The 17,985-nt window shown below is 37.1% G+C and overlaps 6 protein-coding genes across 6 annotated transcripts in view; 3 read left to right on the forward strand and 3 right to left on the reverse strand.

Moving 5' to 3' along the window:
• The window catches only part of LOC103511587 (saccharopine dehydrogenase-like oxidoreductase), a 12,959-nt gene extending 10,031 nt beyond the window's left edge, over positions 1–2,928 (reverse strand). Inside the window, exons 1-3 of the mRNA XM_026825314.1 lie at positions 2,805–2,928; positions 2,653–2,676; positions 2,101–2,230 (exon numbers count right to left, since the gene is read on the reverse strand). Of these exons, the coding sequence (XP_026681115.1) occupies positions 2,101–2,230; positions 2,653–2,676; positions 2,805–2,903 (253 nt within the window). The 5' untranslated portion in view covers positions 2,904–2,928. The remainder of the gene's footprint in view (positions 1–2,100; positions 2,231–2,652; positions 2,677–2,804) is intronic.
• LOC103511572 (methylated-DNA--protein-cysteine methyltransferase, constitutive) lies at positions 44–787 on the reverse strand. Its single transcript, XM_008476296.3, has one exon. It carries the CDS (start codon positions 725–727, stop codon positions 155–157), a length of 573 nt encoding a protein of 190 aa, XP_008474518.1. The 5' UTR covers positions 728–787; the 3' UTR covers positions 44–154.
• LOC103511570 (3-hydroxyacyl-CoA dehydrogenase type-2) lies at positions 918–1,934 on the forward strand. Its single transcript, XM_008476295.3, has one exon. The coding sequence runs from the start codon at positions 1,154–1,156 to the stop codon at positions 1,916–1,918; it is 765 nt and encodes a 254-aa protein (XP_008474517.1). The 5' UTR covers positions 918–1,153; the 3' UTR covers positions 1,919–1,934.
• Positions 2,929–3,555: 627 nt separating the features above from the next.
• On the forward strand, positions 3,556–5,343 carry LOC108252677 (39S ribosomal protein L20, mitochondrial). Its single transcript, XM_017445051.2, has 3 exons — positions 3,556–3,596; positions 4,428–4,590; positions 4,910–5,343. The coding sequence occupies exons 1-3, from the start codon at positions 3,556–3,558 to the stop codon at positions 5,027–5,029; spliced, it is 324 nt and encodes a 107-aa protein (XP_017300540.1). The 3' UTR covers positions 5,030–5,343.
• An 8,845-nt stretch (positions 5,344–14,188) lies between these two features.
• On the forward strand, positions 14,189–16,379 carry LOC103511589 (protein Mo25). Its single transcript, XM_008476315.3, has 5 exons — positions 14,189–14,428; positions 15,216–15,335; positions 15,486–15,653; positions 15,914–16,040; positions 16,303–16,379. The coding sequence occupies exons 2-5, from the start codon at positions 15,222–15,224 to the stop codon at positions 16,377–16,379; spliced, it is 486 nt and encodes a 161-aa protein (XP_008474537.1). The 5' UTR covers positions 14,189–14,428; positions 15,216–15,221.
• A 6-nt stretch (positions 16,380–16,385) lies between these two features.
• Positions 16,386–17,427, reverse strand: LOC103511590 (thioredoxin-related transmembrane protein 1-like; the record flags this gene model as incomplete). The annotated part of the gene is made up of 4 exons (XM_026825301.1): positions 16,386–16,405; positions 16,656–16,734; positions 16,998–17,099; positions 17,253–17,427. Coding segments are annotated over 4 exons (376 nt in total), but the record flags the coding sequence as incomplete, so codon positions are not given.
• Positions 17,428–17,985: the final 558 nt, after the last annotated feature.

Consider the following 17,985-nt stretch of genomic DNA (forward strand, 5'->3'; position numbering starts at 1 on the left):
ATTAAAAAAAAAAAAAAAAAAAAAAAAAATCGAAAGCAAAAAACTACCCATCTGTAACTATAGCTACTATAATTTCCCACAAGTCCACCACATTTATATCTACTAATTTTTCACAGAACCCACTTTTTCTATGAGATCAAAACACATTTTCATATTAAAATAACGAGTGTACCTGAATTTTTTCAGAAACGATTTTCTGTTCTATCTTAATAAGAGTTTCTTTGATATATTTCCCTGAGCTATATCCGCCATATGAGCCATCACTCCTTATTACTCTGTGACAAGGAATCAAAATAGGAATGTTATTCTGCCCACATGCATTGGCAACTGCCCTTGCAGATTTAGGCCTGCCAATATTTCTAGCAACATCTGCATAGGAACATAATGATCCAAATGGTATCTTACATAGTTCAGACCACACAAGCTTTTGAAAATCTGTCCCTTCAATTTTAAACTTGATATCCAGACAGTTTTGTTTTGGGTTAACAATGTATGCTTCCAATCTGTCTATTATATCCCTGGATTGTTTAGATTCAAACATCTTGATATACTCAATATGGGAGTACAATTTTGTCAAGTCAACATACAAATACTCTGGATTTGCACCAAACATGATTGCCTGAATGATACAACTTTTGTCGTAGTATGCAATCAGCATTTTAGTTCCAATGCAACTAGATTCATTTAGAGCTACAAGACAGGTTTCCTTGGTTCTTTCCATAGTCATAGAACGGTGTCTGATCTATCATGAATTCATGACCAAATACCCCTCATGTATCTTGTAATGCTGAAAGCAAGCAGCAAGTTGAATACATAATTATTTGAAATTCAAATTTTGAATATTCCCGGTTTTCAATATTCATTTTTGAAAATAAAACATTCGCGAATTCTACACGTAAACATTGAACGAGCGCGAAATTTCAAATTTTTACTTATCACCCGCATCAAGTTTTTGCGTTGCGCACCCGCAGGATCGAAGTCTGTCCGCTCCGCTGCCGCTTTCACGTCTTCACGTGCTTTATGAGAAAACTACTTTGAACTACTGTATTATTTGAATTCCAAATCCAAAGACTCTCAGAAGATAGTACCTAGTTAACTGTCAGTCAGGTAATTTACTCACTTTTTATTCTTTATTCACCTGAACATACAAACCATGTTGAAAGGTGTAGTGGGTTTAGTAACTGGAGGTGCGTCCGGTTTAGGGAAAGCAACCGTAGAAAGAATAGTGAGAGAAGGAGGAAGAGTAGTGCTTTGTGATTTACCCACTAGCGAAGGTGAATCTGTCGCCAAAGAACTGGGACCAGATGTAAAATTTGCACCTGTTGATGTCACCTCAGAAGAAGATGTCCAGAAAGCTGTTCTTCTTTGTAAAGACAGCTTTGGAAAATTAGATGTTAATGTCAACTGTGCTGGCATTTCATGTGCATTCAAAATCTTCAATTACAACAAAGGAACTGTACATTCATTAGATGATTTCAAGCGTATTTTATTAGTGAACACAGTGGGCACATTCAATGTAGCAAGACTGAGTGCTCAACTAATCCATGAGAACAAGTTGAATGAAGATGGACTCAGAGGTGTCATTATCAACACAGCCAGCATTGCAGCATATGAAGGACAGTCAGGACAAGTTGCTTATTCTGCAAGCAAAAGTGGGATTGTGGGTATGACATTACCAATGGCACGAGACTTGGCAGGTGCTGGTATTCGTGTTAACACCATTGCACCAGGACTGTTTGATACACCTCTCTTATCCATGCTCAATGAAAAAGTAAGGAATTTCCTGGCCAGAAGTATACCTGCACCTCAACGTCTTGGGCATCCAGATGAATTTGCTCAGCTTGTACAATCGATCATCACAAACCCATTAATAAATGGAGAAGTTATAAGAATAGATGGAGCTTTGCGTATGATATAATCTTAAAGTATTAATTTTCTTTTCCCGAATGTCCTGAAGGCAATGTAACATGAGACTGTTCACACTACACACGACACGACCTTTTTTCCGAACGACAAGTATGAACGGGCTTTTAGCCTTTCCGGCAACACAACTATGTCTGATATGTTGTATATTATAGCTATATGTATAGCCCTTCTTACCTTCAAACGAGTCCTGTAGCATAAGAACGCCCATGTCAATAGGTAAAGTTTCGATACCACACGCACTCACTACACACACTTCTGACTCCTGAGCTCGAGTATTGTACTCGTATTGCATGTACTCCATGAACTGAAAATAAAACGGAACAAGATGAATAAATTCTAGTATTCCAAGAAACCCGCGTAGGGCACAAAAATTATTCGCCAGCCTAGTTAGCTTGATTGGTAGCGCGTCTGCCTTGTAAGCGCTGGGTCGCGGGTTCAATTCCCGCCGGGACGGATTTTATCCTGAATTGTGTAGAACGCACACGAAGCGAATCCCGTGTTCGTTGTAGATCGCAGCATAAGGTTTGTCCTCAGAACAGCTGGCTTTCTCCTGTCTTATCCTTCTTCTCTTCGATTTCGGGACGATAAGACCTTAACGGTTACAATTCCCTCTATTAAACCTCTTGAAAAAATCTAATATAACCTTCCCTGTTAAAATGCTGCCTCTCTCCCTCTTAAAAAAAAAGTGGACCGATCACAATACCTACTCTCTAACAAGTTTCTTACATAGGGTTCGCCAGTGATGTCCACATGATGTGTCTTCGCTTATAACCTTCCCTGTTAAAATGCTGCCTCTCTCCCTCTTAAAAAAAAGTGGACCGATCACAATACCTACTCTCTAACAAGTTTCTTACATAGGGTTCGCCAGTGATGTCCACATGATGTGTCTTCGCTTCAATGCAAGCCTTGACCACAGCCTCCCCATACCATGTGTACGGACCTACACAGTTGAGAATTACTCGGCATTTCTTAGCCATGATCAAAATGCTCGACTCATTCTGGGAAACAAAACGGATAGAGAAATGAAAACCTCGGGAAATTCGGATCGAAAACAATTCTTTCCTAGGAGCAAGGAACCACACTAGATACGCTAAACGTAGCAGGGTAATAAGTACATTGAGAGTGGCGTATAATCGTATTAATCGTACATAGCCGACGGCTGACGATCGATGTGAATCGACGTCGTACGTGTTTATTATTTTTATTAAACTTAAATAGGGTTATTTATTTATGTTATAAAACTGTATTACCTATCAAGGTGCGGGTGCGCAACGCAAAAACGATACGGGTGATAAGTAAAAATTTGAAATTTCGCGCTCGTTCAATGTTTACCTGTAGAATTCGCGAATGTTATTCTTCTTCTTTTTCAAAAATGAATATTGAAAACCGGGAAAATTCAAAATTTGAATTTTAAATAATTATGTATTCAACTTGCTGCTTGCTCTCTTGCTGCATTGTGATAAAATTGATAAAAATTAAAAAGTGATCAATTCAAACCAGAGATCGCATTAGATTTGAGTATTGTGGGTGATCTTTCATGGTTATATTGTTTAGCAGTTAAGCAGAAGAAATATAAACTCACAATGGTATTCACCACAGTTGTTCGATTAGTCCGGACACCAAACCAAGATGCTTTTTGGAGGAAGAGAAAAATCTTCAAAATGTCAGCTGTAAGTTTTTGATTAACATTTACATTTTGCATTTACATTTTACAAAATAACAGTAAAAGAAAAAGTACCTAACACAAATGAATTCTGTAAGATTCCACATTACTACCTTCCATGGAAAATATTATACCCCTGTTTGGAAAACATCAAAAGTTTGCAACGAAGAGATTAACCTCACTGGACATATTGGTAAAGTAAAGACCTTTTATTTTGGTGCATTTCGATTACAAAAAAAAAAATATTGTTATACAATATACAGTTATACACAGGTCAATAAGAAAAATAATTCAAAATAAAAAAAGAAACATCAAGTCAAATGACGGAAAAAGGCACTATTACCTACTTACAAAAAGATCAACATTTAAAGAAGACCAACTGCTGAGAGCTTTAACTCTCAATCCAGAAGTGCCGGTTATCGAGTGAACATAATATACCCTGGTTAGTCGGATTAACTGCCAGTGTTAGAGGCTATCAACAGAAGATCCGAATGAAACCGAAAAGTAGAAATATGTAAAGAATGAGTGAGTTATAAAAAAAAGAATTAGACTTTTCAGTAGACTACTCGGTCAGCGAGTCAGATCCTATAACATTTCGTCAACATCAACTAGGTACCTACAGAGTCAGCTCCCATAGCGTAGTGGTCACTGCACTCGCCTTGCACGCGGGAGACCCGGGTTTGATTCCCGGCGGGGTCAAGAAATTTGTATCATGTAAATGATTGATCCCGTGACTGGCTGTTGCGGGGCCCACTCAGCCTCGTGAGGAAAATGAGTAGCTATGACATGTAAATGCGCATAGCGAGGACATATTGGATTAAGTATGCTTATTAAGAAGGTTTTTAAATTGCTTTCAGCTATGGACCGCTAGAATAACTGCTGGAGCAGAAGAACATGGTGTACCATATCCTCTATTTAGAGAAGGACTTACCAGAAGTAACATCATGCTAGATAGAAAGACACTGTCTGATCTGGCTGCATGGGAACCGAGAACATTTAAGGTAAAAAAATCTACAGTGGGTACAACCATGTGTAGGTATTTGTACACAACACAAAACCAAACAATAAGGACAGAATGCTTTCAAATAATTGAATTTTTATCAGGATCTATCAATTTTATACAAAACCCTCATATCACTCATGTGAAAGTCAAGTCCAAGCCTTGGACCTCTATTCAATGAAAGTTAAATTTCATCCCTTGACTGGGACTCAAACTTGTGCCCCCCTGTTTACCAGGCAAACACTTGTACCACTACACTGTTGACACAGGACCTCAAGTTTATTCTGAAACTTTTTTCTCTCTCTTGTTTTACCTTTCAGTCCCTGACACAGATAGCAGCTGCTAAAGTCATTGATGATGAAGTGGTAGGAAGTCGTCATTTAGAACAACCAAAATATTTCTTCCGGAGGGATTTGCTGAAGAAATTCTGGAACCATTAAGTAGAAATTTACTTCTTGTGATTAGAACCGAGATTTGTCATGAGTATCTAGGAATAGTGAGGCCTTGCCTTGGAGCATGCAAAAATTGCAAGATATTTGTGTTAGAATTCCAAACAGGTTCAAAATTTTGATTTTTGGACCCTGGTTGCACATTATGTGTTAGTGACTTGTTTGGAAATTTTAGAATGTATTGAACCTTTTGAGAACAATGAAAAAGTTGGTTGAAATTCCAGGGAAAGAACAACGTCACTTCCCCAAATAACCCCTCAATCCCTTTGAGCCTTAAGTAGTGCATATGTCCTCACAAATAATCAGAAAGAAAAAGAAGCCCAATGTGGCTAAAACTTTTCAGTTGAACATGAACATTAGAATTTAGTAGTGCATATGTCCTCACAAATAATCAGAAAGAAAAAGAAGCCCAATGTGGCTAAAACTTTTCAGTTGAACATGAACATTAGAATTCCTGAAGCTACCAATGAAGCTGTGCAGAGTTTCTCTCATTTTTGGCCATTAAGTTGGACGTGCATATTCGTTTTTGAAAATGTAACTTAGATTATTACAATGAGAAAACTTTTATATTATGATCATTTTTAATGGTGTTTTACTAGTTCTCGTTTTAATGTTGCATAGTGATTGTTTGTGTAAAGTTATCTTCTCGGATTTAAGCACTATACAATCTGGTAAGTTCTTTAGGGAAGTGGGTAAAAGTAGTATTGTAAACAAAACTAAGTTGTACAACAAACAAAAATAAGAAACCCCAAGGGCGCAGCTGCACACCTACGAAAGATAAAAAACACAATAACAAACAATTCAATCAAGACAACCAACATGATATTGATGTAGAAGATGAGTGTGCGGAAATCATGAAGATGCTTGAAAAAGTATTGGAATGTAACGAAGAGAAGAGAAAAAATCGGAATATGCCTACTATTCCTGTACACAATAATGACAGGAACTACAAAAATTGTGAAAGAAAAAGTCAAAAGTTTTATGACGACTGTTATAATGTATTACTTCTGTTAGAAAGTTATCTTCTTAATACCGAAAAAGCTGAACCTCATGATTTAGATTTAGACAAAAAGAAAAGTAAAATCGTACCTAGTAACTTCGTAGACAAGACAGAAGAAACAAGGAAGTATCCGAACAAAGGAAAGAAACCTAAAATCAATGAGGATCTTAGCACAAAGCCGACAAACCAGATCTGGAAGTATTTGAAAAATACAACCCAAAATATGAGTAACGTTAAATTCAAAGTTACAAAACGAACTCCAAGAAGCAACGTGGAAAAATTCGAATCAACCCTTAAGAGTGTAAAAATGAATGCGCTAATGAACAGGAAGAAACACGAAAAGAAAAAGCAAGTGAACACAAACAAAACAATAAAAATGAATGCGCTAATGAACAGAAAGAAACACGAAAAGAAAAAGCAAGTGAACACAAACAAAACAATAAAAATGAATGCGTTGATGAACAGAAAGAAACACGAAAAGAAGAGTGTGTAGAACATGAAAATGAAAAAGGCACAGGGGATGAGATTGATGGTGCTGAGGAGAAAGGTGTAAGACATGGTGAAGACAAAGCAAGTAAAGAGAAAATAAACAAAACATACGCTAAAGCCGAGTTGAACATCAAGAAAAACAATTGTACAACAAACAAAAATAAGAAACCCCAAGGGCGCAGCTGCACACCTACGAAAGATAAAAAACACAATAACAAACAATTCAATCAAGACAACCAACATGATATTGATGTAGAAGATGAGTGTGCGGAAATCATGAAGATGCTTGAAAAAGTATTGGAATGTAACGAAGAGAAGAGAAAAAATCGGAATATGCCTACTATTCCTGTACACAATAATGACAGGAACTACAAAAATTGTGAAAGAAAAAGTCAAAAGTTTTATGACGACTGTTATAATGTATTACTTCTGTTAGAAAGTTATCTTCTTAATACCGAAAAAGCTGAACCTCATGATTTAGATTTAGACAAAAAGAAAAGTAAAATCGTACCTAGTAACTTCGTAGACAAGACAGAAGAAACAAGGAAGTATCCGAACAAAGGAAAGAAACCTAAAATCAATGAGGATCTTAGCACAAAGCCGACAAACCAGATCTGGAAGTATTTGAAAAATACAACCCAAAATATGAGTAACGTTAAATTCAAAGTTACAAAACGAACTCCAAGAAGCAACGTGGAAAAATTCGAATCAACCCTTAAGAGTTTTAGCGGGATGAAGAGGCAACTGAGAAAAGATAGTAAGAAATATTTTAACAGCATATTGAAAAACAGATTGCCCAGTGCCGACTTCTTGGAGAAGATAATTTTTCATCCTAATCCTGATGTTTCTGAAATGAACATAAAGGTGGCACAGCCTAAACCAGTAAATAACGAGACTGAGTTAAACTTTAAACCTTACAGGGAGAAGATGAATGGCCATTTTGTTGGGAAAACATCAGCATTAAATATGTCCCATCTAGCAAAAAACTCCAAGAAAGCCAACGTCAAGGACAAATCTCAATTCCAAGAGAAACTTTTCGAACAAAATTATCCGAAGACAAGTATAAACTCGAGACTCTTATGCGAAACTCGGAACTACGATATCCAACAAGCATATAAAACCTCCAAGACTAAAGAAAAATTAGCCGATATTGACAAATACGTGAGCAAAATTAGTAGAAAACATGGTTTGAAGAACAAAGTGACGAGGAAAATTAATGAGCACGAACAGAAAATGCGCGAGATAGCACTACGGGTTATCCCTAGCGAACGAAGCAACATAGTTGATGGATATTACGTAAAACAACCCAAGACGCTCAAGCTGCGGGTCTGTAAAGAATTAACTGAGAGAGTTTGTAACAAGGAAAGAAAGCTGCAGCCCTCGATTGAGAAAATGGTTACAGCTGATTATAATAGCGATGATGATGATGATGATGATGATGATTATGTAGATGAGAGAATCAATAGAAAGATGAAGAACAATTTTTTGATAGACGCAGTAAATAAGGGCGAAAAAAGTTCAAGATACAAGATAATTATGTAGATGAGAGAATCAATAGAAAGATGAAGAACAATTTTTTGATAGACGCAGTAAATAAGGGCGAAAAAAGTTCAAGATACAAGAAAGTTTCAAAACAGAGTAAGAGTAGATGTAATATTGATTCTGAAAAATGTAAAACTCGACCGAGGGTTCCCGCTCATCGGCTAAGACCTACATTTGATCACACTTATGAAAAACAAAATGCAGAGGACTGGGACTATTTGACTTCTTCACCATCAATCATTACTGGACCACAATATGAGCTAAACGAATTTGAATATACTGTTGGCAAACCAGAGGGTGGTCACTCTATCAAGGAGATGCTAATAACAACACTTCGTTACAGTGTGGTTTCTGGGAGGAAAAACCAACGCTCTGGAGGTTGGGAAGAAAAAGCATCACGATGGAATTACAATGAGGGATCAAACGACAGCGGTAAGAATAATCTACATTCTCCTAATTATTATTATTTTGTATTATAAAAGGTTCTTGTTTCTTTTTCAATTTGATTGAAAAACGGCTATATTTAACTTTTCTTTACCCCATAGTGCACTGTCTTCAACTGATGACCAAAAAGATACACTAGTTTCCATGTAGGTTACCTAACTTGGAAAATTTGCAATCGCAGTACGAGTGCAAATTTTTGCCAGCCAAGACTTTCTACGGCGTGTTACCACTAGACCAACCCTATTGCCTTCGGAAAATTTGCAATCGCAGTACGAGTGCAAATTTTTGCCAGCCAAGACTTTCTACGGCGTGTTACCACTAGACCAACCCTATTGCCTTTCCATAACAGAACCAATAAGTTGACTTGTAGTTTGTGTTGGGTACCTAAAGACCAAGTGGTCATGAGTTTTCAAACGGTTATAGGTTACTAAGATTGCATAAGTACAGTGTAGAGTAGACTTGGACACTTACCAATCCCAACAAAGCTCCAATCATGATGGTCACCATGGCAAATATTGTGTAAGATCCCCAGGCTGGTATACCATAATCCTCCATCATCTTGTTGTGCATTTTCTATGGATCAAATGAAACATAATGGGAATTTCACATGAAATAATTTATTATTATTTTACTCCCCACAAGTGGAGTCTTCAAGAGTCAAAATATTTTCCAAGTTATGTACAAAAATACAAGAAATAATAATAAAAAAGTCAGAGCCATACTTACTCTCAATATTTGAGACAACTTGAAGAAGAAAGATATTATTGACATGAATGTAGATGATGGTGATTTCCATGAAGGTATTGCTTCTAATTTCTCCCACAGTTTGTCTTCAATGAATGAAATAAATGCTTCCTTCTCTCGAGAACCCCTGTACTGTCTGAACTCTCCATTGGTCACACTGAAAATATTCAGATTAGATAAATAATTTCTGTTAATGCTTTCAAACACTGGATACATGTTGTGATAAAAAGAGTGATTGTTTAGGTAATTTTGTAACATTTTTTTTTGTAGGTAGGTACCTGAGTAAAACATAATTAAAATCAGTTAAACTGACAAAGAAATTTGCTCGCGAAAAACACATGGGAAAGAGTTTGAAAGAAGAGTCACCTCAGAAAATAAATGTAACAGAGTCGTTAAACTGACAAAGAAATTTGCTCGCGAAAAACACATGGGAAAGAGTTTGAAAGAAGAGTCACCTCAGAAAATAAATGTAACAGAGTGCCCAACAAATGTAAAAGTTAAGACATCACGCGTTTCAAAAACATCACAACGTAAAGGTTTGAAGAGTAAAAGTCCGAGGATATCTAAAAAAGAAAAAAGCAAAGGTGGTAAATCTACTTCAAATCTTAGTAAGAGTAATGTGGCCAGGACTAAAATAAAACCATGTCGCAAAAACACTTCAGCCGACCATTCTTCTAAACATAAAGTACAATATGCAAGTGAATCAGATCTAACTGATGACAGAAAGAACCCAGACCTCAAGATAAGTATCTACAATATCACCTATCTACCCAAGCTTGTCACCTTTCAAGAAAAGAGCTTCAAGCGAAAGTCGCACCACCTTACTAAAACCAGTCAAGAAGAACCAAGAAATCTTCAAGACCTGGATTTCACTGTTAAGAAATGTGGCATGGACAAAAGTTTGAACCGTCGGAAAAAGAAAATACAGAGTTTGAGTTCTAATGTGTACGAAAATATAATACAGACCTCCGTCAACACCAGTCAGCACAATTATCTGGAACCTAGTTCAATCAGAACAGAGAATACATCACTAGGGGTGACTTCATTTACCACGATGCAAGAACGTAAAATGGGTGAAACCGATAGACTCAAACATCTTCTTGATACAATCAGAAATGAGTATTATAGATACAACAGCGACAATACATCACGACGTGACAATTTACTTGATACAAAACAACCGAAACCGGTCCAACTACACAAGAATATCGGAGAACAAATATTTGAATTGATAGATGAAAATCAAGTAGAAGAGAAAAGAAAGCCGTTTTCGTTAGGACGAAAACCAAAGCACTCAAAATACATCTTGAATAAACTGCTTAAAGAAATTCATAAAACAATACTAGTCCAACTACAATACAACAATACATGAAATTCCTTTCGACTGACTGCAAGTCGAAAAGGAAAAGCTTTTTTTTTTACAGATGTAATCCTAGCTCATTCTTCTGATTTTGATCTTGCACTAGGGGCTCTCAACACTTGAGTGACCTTTTATAAAAATATGTATAAGTACATAAGTCACTTCTAGCAAGTGGCTACTTTGAAGTGTCACTGTGTAGGTAAGTACTGGCAGCAGTTCTTAAGAATGATCTCTTCTCATCTAAGCACCAACCACTTCTTCATCTCTATTTTCAGGAAGGATAATTAATTTGCAGCCATTCCAAAAAACAAACTGGGAAGTGAACCCACAATAGACAAGCTAGCAGAAAGGCAGCCATTCCAAAAACAAACTGGGAAGTGAACCCACAATACAGTGCTTACAAGGCAGGCCTGCTACCTTCCAAGATTCCAAGCTAGGCTGGCTGGTTGTGGACTCTATCACCAACAAACAACAATAATGAGTATATCACAGCCATTCCAAAAAACAAACTGGGAAGTGAACCCACAATAGACAAGCTAGCAGAAAGGCAGCCATTCCAAAAATAAACTGGGAAGTGAAGCCACAGTAGACAAGCTAGCAGAAAGGCAGCCATTCCAAAAACAAACTGGGAAGTGAACCCACAATACAGTGCTTGTAAGGCAGGCCTGCTACCTTCCAAGATTCCAAGCTAGGCTGGCTGGTTGTGGACTCTATCACCAACAAACAACAATAATGAGTCTATCACCAACACCAACAGTTATTAAACCCATAAAATATATGAGAACTTGTTCAGACTGCTGGGTTAAAGGGACTTTTAAGTCTCATTCGAGCAGGATAAACAAGGTATATTCTATTCTATCTTTTTCTCCCAGGAACTTCTTACTCGTCACAAGATCCTGTGCGCGGAATTTCTCGAACTCAACTACGACAAGGTATTCTCGCACTACCAGCGTCTTCTCAACTCGGAGAACTATGTCACTCGACGACAGAGTTTGAAACTTCTCGGAGAGCTCCTCCTGGACCGACACAACTTCACTGTGATGACGCGATATATTTCCAATCCGTACAACTTGAAACTCATGATGAACATGCTGAAGGAAAAGTCGCGCAACATTCAGTTCGAAGCGTTCCATGTGTTTAAGGTAAATTTCATTTCTTTGTACATACTTACTATCGAAATTCGATCAAATATCAAAAAACGCCGACCTCGCCTGAGTGTGAAAAGGCGAAGAAGACTGTCGAGGTTCGACTGTAGAAGCAACCTCTATGGCCGAGTAGGTATCGCACTAGGTTTATACACCGGTAGTCTCGGGTTCGATTCCCGGCGCGGTCGACGTTATTTTTAATTTGGGGTACACTCAGCCTTGTGATTAATTTCATCTGCTATGTAAAAAATCATCATCAGGTGTCACACAAAGAATAATCTGAAGACTGTCGAGGTTCGACTGTAGAAGCAACCTCTATGGCCGAGTAGGTATCACACTAGGTTTACACACCGGTAGTCTCGGGTTCGATTCCCGGCGCGGTCGACGTTTTTTCGGCTCTGTATTTTTAATTTGGGGTACACTCAGCCTTGTGATTAATTTCATCTGCTATGTAAAAAATCATCATCAGGTGTCACACAAAGAATAATCAAGCTCATATTCTGAAACGGCCTGATAAAATATAAATGTAATACTATCCCCAGAACAAGGAAACTGACAACCCAGTAGTCAATTTCCTTGATAAAGCCCATAGTAGTCGATTTTCGAGTCGGATGAGAAACAATTAAGTATCTAAATCTAAAACATATAACGCTAAGCAATAATGACTATAATCATTGTATTTCTTCTCGCCATTATAGAAAAATATTGGGACGCACTTAGGGAAAATGGCCTAATGGTCAATGTCCCGACATTTGTAAACAACATAATCATTTTATGTCTTCTCGTTGCCCACAGGTGTTCGTAGCGAATCCAAACAAGCCGAAGCCGATCCTCGACATCTTGCTCAGGAATCAGGATCTGTTGGTCGAATTCCTCACCCGCTTCCACACAGATCGCTCCGAAGATGAACAATTCAACGACGAGAAGGCCTATCTAATCAAACAAATCAAGGAGCTCAAGCCCATTGCCGGGGACAACCAGTAATCTGGTCGCTATGGCTCATTAGATCACTCCCTCATGTAAGACACATCCGTGCCGAGACTGCACTCGTTACGCAGCCATGTAGAAAGCCCCCAAGCCTCACACCTCAGCCAAAATAGATGAATCATGTTTTTTTTTTTTTTTTTTTTTTTTTTTTTTTTTTTTTTAAAGGCCCTCAAAAAACACGTGTGGTGTTGTCTCCCCCCAAAAAGATTTTTTTTTTTGTAAGGCGCTCTAACAATACGACTGTAGGTTGTTCCCGCCGAAAATCAAGTTCTTAAATTTCAATGCAAGATCCTCTATGAAAACCCTGAGCTATACTGGTTGTATCACAATAGGGGGGGTTCCCATTTAGGATTTTAAAGTGGACCCCGTGGAGCCGACCCTGGCTCCGGCCGAAATTTGGCGGCTACTTCGAAAAAATACATTTTAAAAGATAAAACAATACCCTAAATTTCAGCTTCTCACCTTTGGCCGTTCAAAAATATTCAGGGGTTAGTAGACTTTTCAAACACTCTGTATAATGATCCGTGTGTTAGCTGTGTGACACTGTGGTCTCGGCACAGAACACGAACCTGAGAGTGTAAGAGGGCAATATTTCCATCTAGCAACTGCTAGGCGCCCTTTTTCTATTTGGATGTGAGCTCATCATCCCTATGTATCAGCCGTAACTTGGGCTTTATCTCCATTCATCGTTTGCTTAGTGAGCACTACCGCTTCAGTCTGTTTCGGGTTGCTTTTTCTAATAAAAGTTACTGTGTGATCGTACCAATAGAAAGTGCTTTGAAGTGTAAAAATACCAATAGAAAGTAGTTAAAGTATTAAAATATCAATAGAAAGTAGTTTGAAGTGTGACAATATCAATAGAAAGTGATTTAAAGTGTAGAGACTAATAAAAAGGATCTGGTTGGGCTATCAAGATGCTTATAGCTGTAGTAGTGTTCTCAACAGTTCTGTTATTCTATTGGCTAAGTTAACATCCATGTATGTGCCAGTGGGATTCGCGTATTGAAGGTCCAGAGAATCAAGAATGAAAGCCAGATTTTCAGTCTCATAAAGGTAAATAATATGGAAGTCCTATTAGCAAAACAACCGAAACCGGTCCAACTACACAAGAATATCGGAGAACAAATATTTGAATTGTTAGATGAAAATCAAGTAGAGGAGAAAAGAAAGCCGTTTTCGTTAGGACGAAAACCAAAGCACTCAAAATACATCTTGAATAAACTGCTTAAAGAAATTCATAAAACAATTTATAAAAATTGACCAATGAAAAGAGCTTTTACGATTGTAAACAAATGATCTCATTGGTAGATCAGCGAAAAAATCACATTAAAAAAATCGCCTATTGATTTTAGAATTTGGGAACCCCTTGGAGCAGCGATGGCTGGTTTCGCTCACATTACAAATTTTGTGCTCGTTGATAAATTCTTCAAATCAAAAAATCAGATTCTGGAAAATTTGTGATTGTGAAATGGCAGAGTGAAATTTTGAAAGAAGTTTCTTTCTCCTTTCCTTTTCTAATTAATAATTTTAGTTTTAAATAATCTGAAGAAAAAACGTATTTTAATTTGCACTCGAGCCAGAAGTTTCCCATGTTGTAAACCAGTTGTCAACTCTTTTGTTCTATTTGAAATAAAGAGATCTCTGAAGGAGCAATAACCTGAACACCAAGTTCACAGAAGGTACCACTTAAATTGTTGTGTTTGTCCTTAATCTATTAGGAAGAATATGAGGATGTAATATTTTTATTACTCGCTGAATCTAGATTAAATCTAGTGCTCACAAGTTTTTCATAGTCTAGTTTAGAGGTAGAAGTATCATTTCCATTATCTATGGCATCTGTTTCATAGTGTGATGTAAATCTTTACAGAAGAATTGAAGTGATATTATATCCAATAATTTTGAAAGATTATATCTCCTTTGACTCAAAGAATTATCATTAATTTTAGTCTTATCAACTCCTAGGTCTATATTCCCAGGTTAGTGTTTGATAACTTTCTGTCCCTGCTTGAGGTAAATAATTTCCGAGCATAGGGCCTAACTGATTTTTGTTGTTATTGGTATTTAATCCCATAGGTATAGGTGCATTGAATGCACACTATATTCCAAGCACAGAGCTAAATAAATATGAACTCTGTCAGGATTCAAATGCATTCATTACCTACAGCTAGTGTGATACACTGATATCCTCTAAGACTCTAAGCCACAGATTTTGCTCATTGACCTTGATTATGTTCCTCTTCTGAAGAGCATCATTCTGGATCTTGTTTCATGAAGCTACTTTCCACAGATTTTGCTCATTGACCTTGATTATGTTCCTCTTCTGAAGAGCATCATTCTGGATCTTGTTTCATGAAGCTACTTTACTTACATATGATTCGTCTAGATTTAGTGCAATAGATATGTATAGATGGTCTGTCAAAGGACCCCTTGAACTTACTTATATCAAAATAAATTCTTTTGTTTCAGATAATCATGCCTTTGTTTGGGAAATCTCAAAAAAGTCCCGCAGAAGTGGTGAAAGCTTTAAAGGATGCAGTGAATGCTTTGGAGAAGGGTGACAAAAAAGGAGAGAAGGGGGATAAAAAGGTAAGATATACCAAAAAGTGTAGGTACTTCATCTCTTAAAAATAAAAATTAAAACATTTCTTGTTTGATTGTTTTTATTATTATTATTATTATTTTTAATTTGTATTTATTAACATATGTCTGTATTTCCTTACTACTTTATGTTTTCAGGCTCAAGAAGATGTCAGCAAAAATCTCCTTCTCATCAAGAACATGCTGTATGGCACAGCTGATGCAGAACCTCAAACTGACATCATAGTGGCCCAGCTTGCACAAGAACTCTACAACAGTAACCTACTCCTGTTGCTGATACAGAACTTGAATAAAATTGATTTTGAGGTAATCTTATCTTGAAATCAAGCTTTTTCTTCACTAGGAATGTAGTATAGCTTTCCTCTTGAGGTTGGGAAACATTTTATGGCTCTGCTTAAAATTAAAATCTGTAATAATGAGAATGATCTAAAGATTCTAAAGGTAAAGTTAAAAAAAAAAAAGAGCCAATGAGGATGATTGAAAGCTGATGTAACAAATTCAATGAAAGTTAGAGTACAACATCCAATATGGAAAGGCTTATTTTTAATAATACTTTTCACTTCCAGGGCAAGAAAGATGTGGCTCAGGTGTTCAACAATATTCTGCGGAGACAAATTGGCACACGATCCCCCACTGTTGAATACATTTGTACCAAACCAGAAACCTTGTCTAAAGTGTTATCCTCGCCTAGTGGTTACCTTCCACTCGAGTCTATTATTATTATTATTATTATTAAACAGATAGGGTTTGTTCTTGCAATGGCTGGCTTTCTTGTATCCTGTCCTTTGAATTCGGGGTGGTAAGACCTTAGTAGTTACAGTTCCCTCTATCAAACCTTGTTTAAAAAAAAAAGAAAAAAAAAGGTTTGTTTGTTTGTTAGTTAGTTTAATTGTCTGGTAGCAAGCATACTTACCAGTATCATCCCTCAGATCACTCTCATCAGTCTCAACATCAGAATCTTTGGCCCCCGAGTCTTTACCCTTCTTCTTTTTTGTCACACTTGACTTCTTCACGACAGCACTGGGAGGATAGATTTGATCAATGATAAATACCAGGAGCTGTGGACACACAAGAGAACAAGTTGGTTTGAATTGTTAATTTATAATATGTACCAGTAACCTGTTCTATGATCAAGTTTGCACTCCTCACTTCCCGCATGTAGATAAAGAGCTACAATTCCTTCCCATAACCCATAATCCATAATAGAACCAATAAGTTGACTTGTAGTTTGTGTTGGGTACCTAAAGACCAAGTGGTCATGAGTTTTCAAACGGTTATAGGTTACTAAGATTGCCCCCAAGTCTTTACCCTTCTTCTTTTTGGTCACACTTGACTTTTTCACGACAGCACTGGGAGGATAGATTTGATCAATGATAAATACCAGGAGCTGTGGACACACGAGAGAACAAGTTGGTTTGAATTGTTAATTTATAATATGTACCAGTAACCTGTTCTATGATCAAGTTTGCACTCCTCACTTCCCGCATGTAGATAAAGAGCTACAATTCCTTCCCATAATCCATAACAGAACCAATAAGTTGACTTGTAGTTTGTGTTGGGTACCTAAAGACCAAGTGGTCATGAGTTTTCAAACGGTTATAGGTTACTAAGATTGCATAAGTACAGTGTAGAGTAGACTTGGACACTTACCAATCCCAACAAAGCTCCAATCATGATGGTCACCATGGCAAATATTGTGTAAGATCCCCAGGCTGGTATACCATAATCCTCCATCATCTTGTTGTGCATTTTCTATGGATCAAATGAAACATAATGGGAATTTCACATGAAATAATTTATTATTATTTTACTCCCCACAAGTGGAGTCTTCAAGAGTCAAAATATTTTCCAAGTTATGTACAAAAATACAAGAAATAATAATAAAAAAGTCAGAGCCATACTTACTCTCAATATTTGAGACAACTTGAAGAAGAAAGATATTATTGACATGAATGTAGATGATGGTGATTTCCATGAAGGTATTGCTTCTAATTTCTCCCACAGTTTGTCTTCAATGAATGAAATAAATGCTTCCTTCTCTCGAGAACCCCTGTACTGTCTGAACTCTCCATTGGTCACACTGAAAATATTCAGATTAGATAAATAATTTCTGTTAATGCTTAATCAGAAGAAAACTATAGCCTTGCAATGGGTCCCCGCTCATTGCGGCCTCGCAGGAAACGATAACGCCGACTATCTGGCCAAAAAAGAAGTATTATATCAAATATATATTTTAAAAAACGTTTCAGCTTTGTTGCTTTTTTCCCAGAGTTTGATAGAGGAGACTGTAACAATGTAGGTCTTATTGTCCCATAATCAAAGAGTGAAGACAGACAGGATAATAGAAAGCCAGCCATTCCAGAGTATTATATCAAATATATATTTTAAAAAAACGTTTCAGCTTTGTTGCTTTTTTTCCCAGAGTGTGATAGAGGAGACTGTAACAATGTAGGTCTTATTGTCCCATAATCAAAGAGTGAAGACAGACAGGATAATAGAAAGCCAGCCATTCCAAGAACAAACTGGGAAGTGAACCCACAATAGACAAGCTAGCAGAAAGGCAGCCATTCCAAAAAACAAACTGGGAAGTGAACCCACAATAGACAAGCTAGCAGAAAGGCAGCCATTCCAAAAACAA

The sequence above is a fragment of the Diaphorina citri genome, unplaced genomic scaffold (assembly GCF_000475195.1).
Source record: "Diaphorina citri unplaced genomic scaffold, Diaci psyllid genome assembly version 1.1 scaffold728, whole genome shotgun sequence".
NCBI classification, from domain to species: Eukaryota; Metazoa; Arthropoda; class Insecta; order Hemiptera; family Psyllidae; genus Diaphorina; species Diaphorina citri.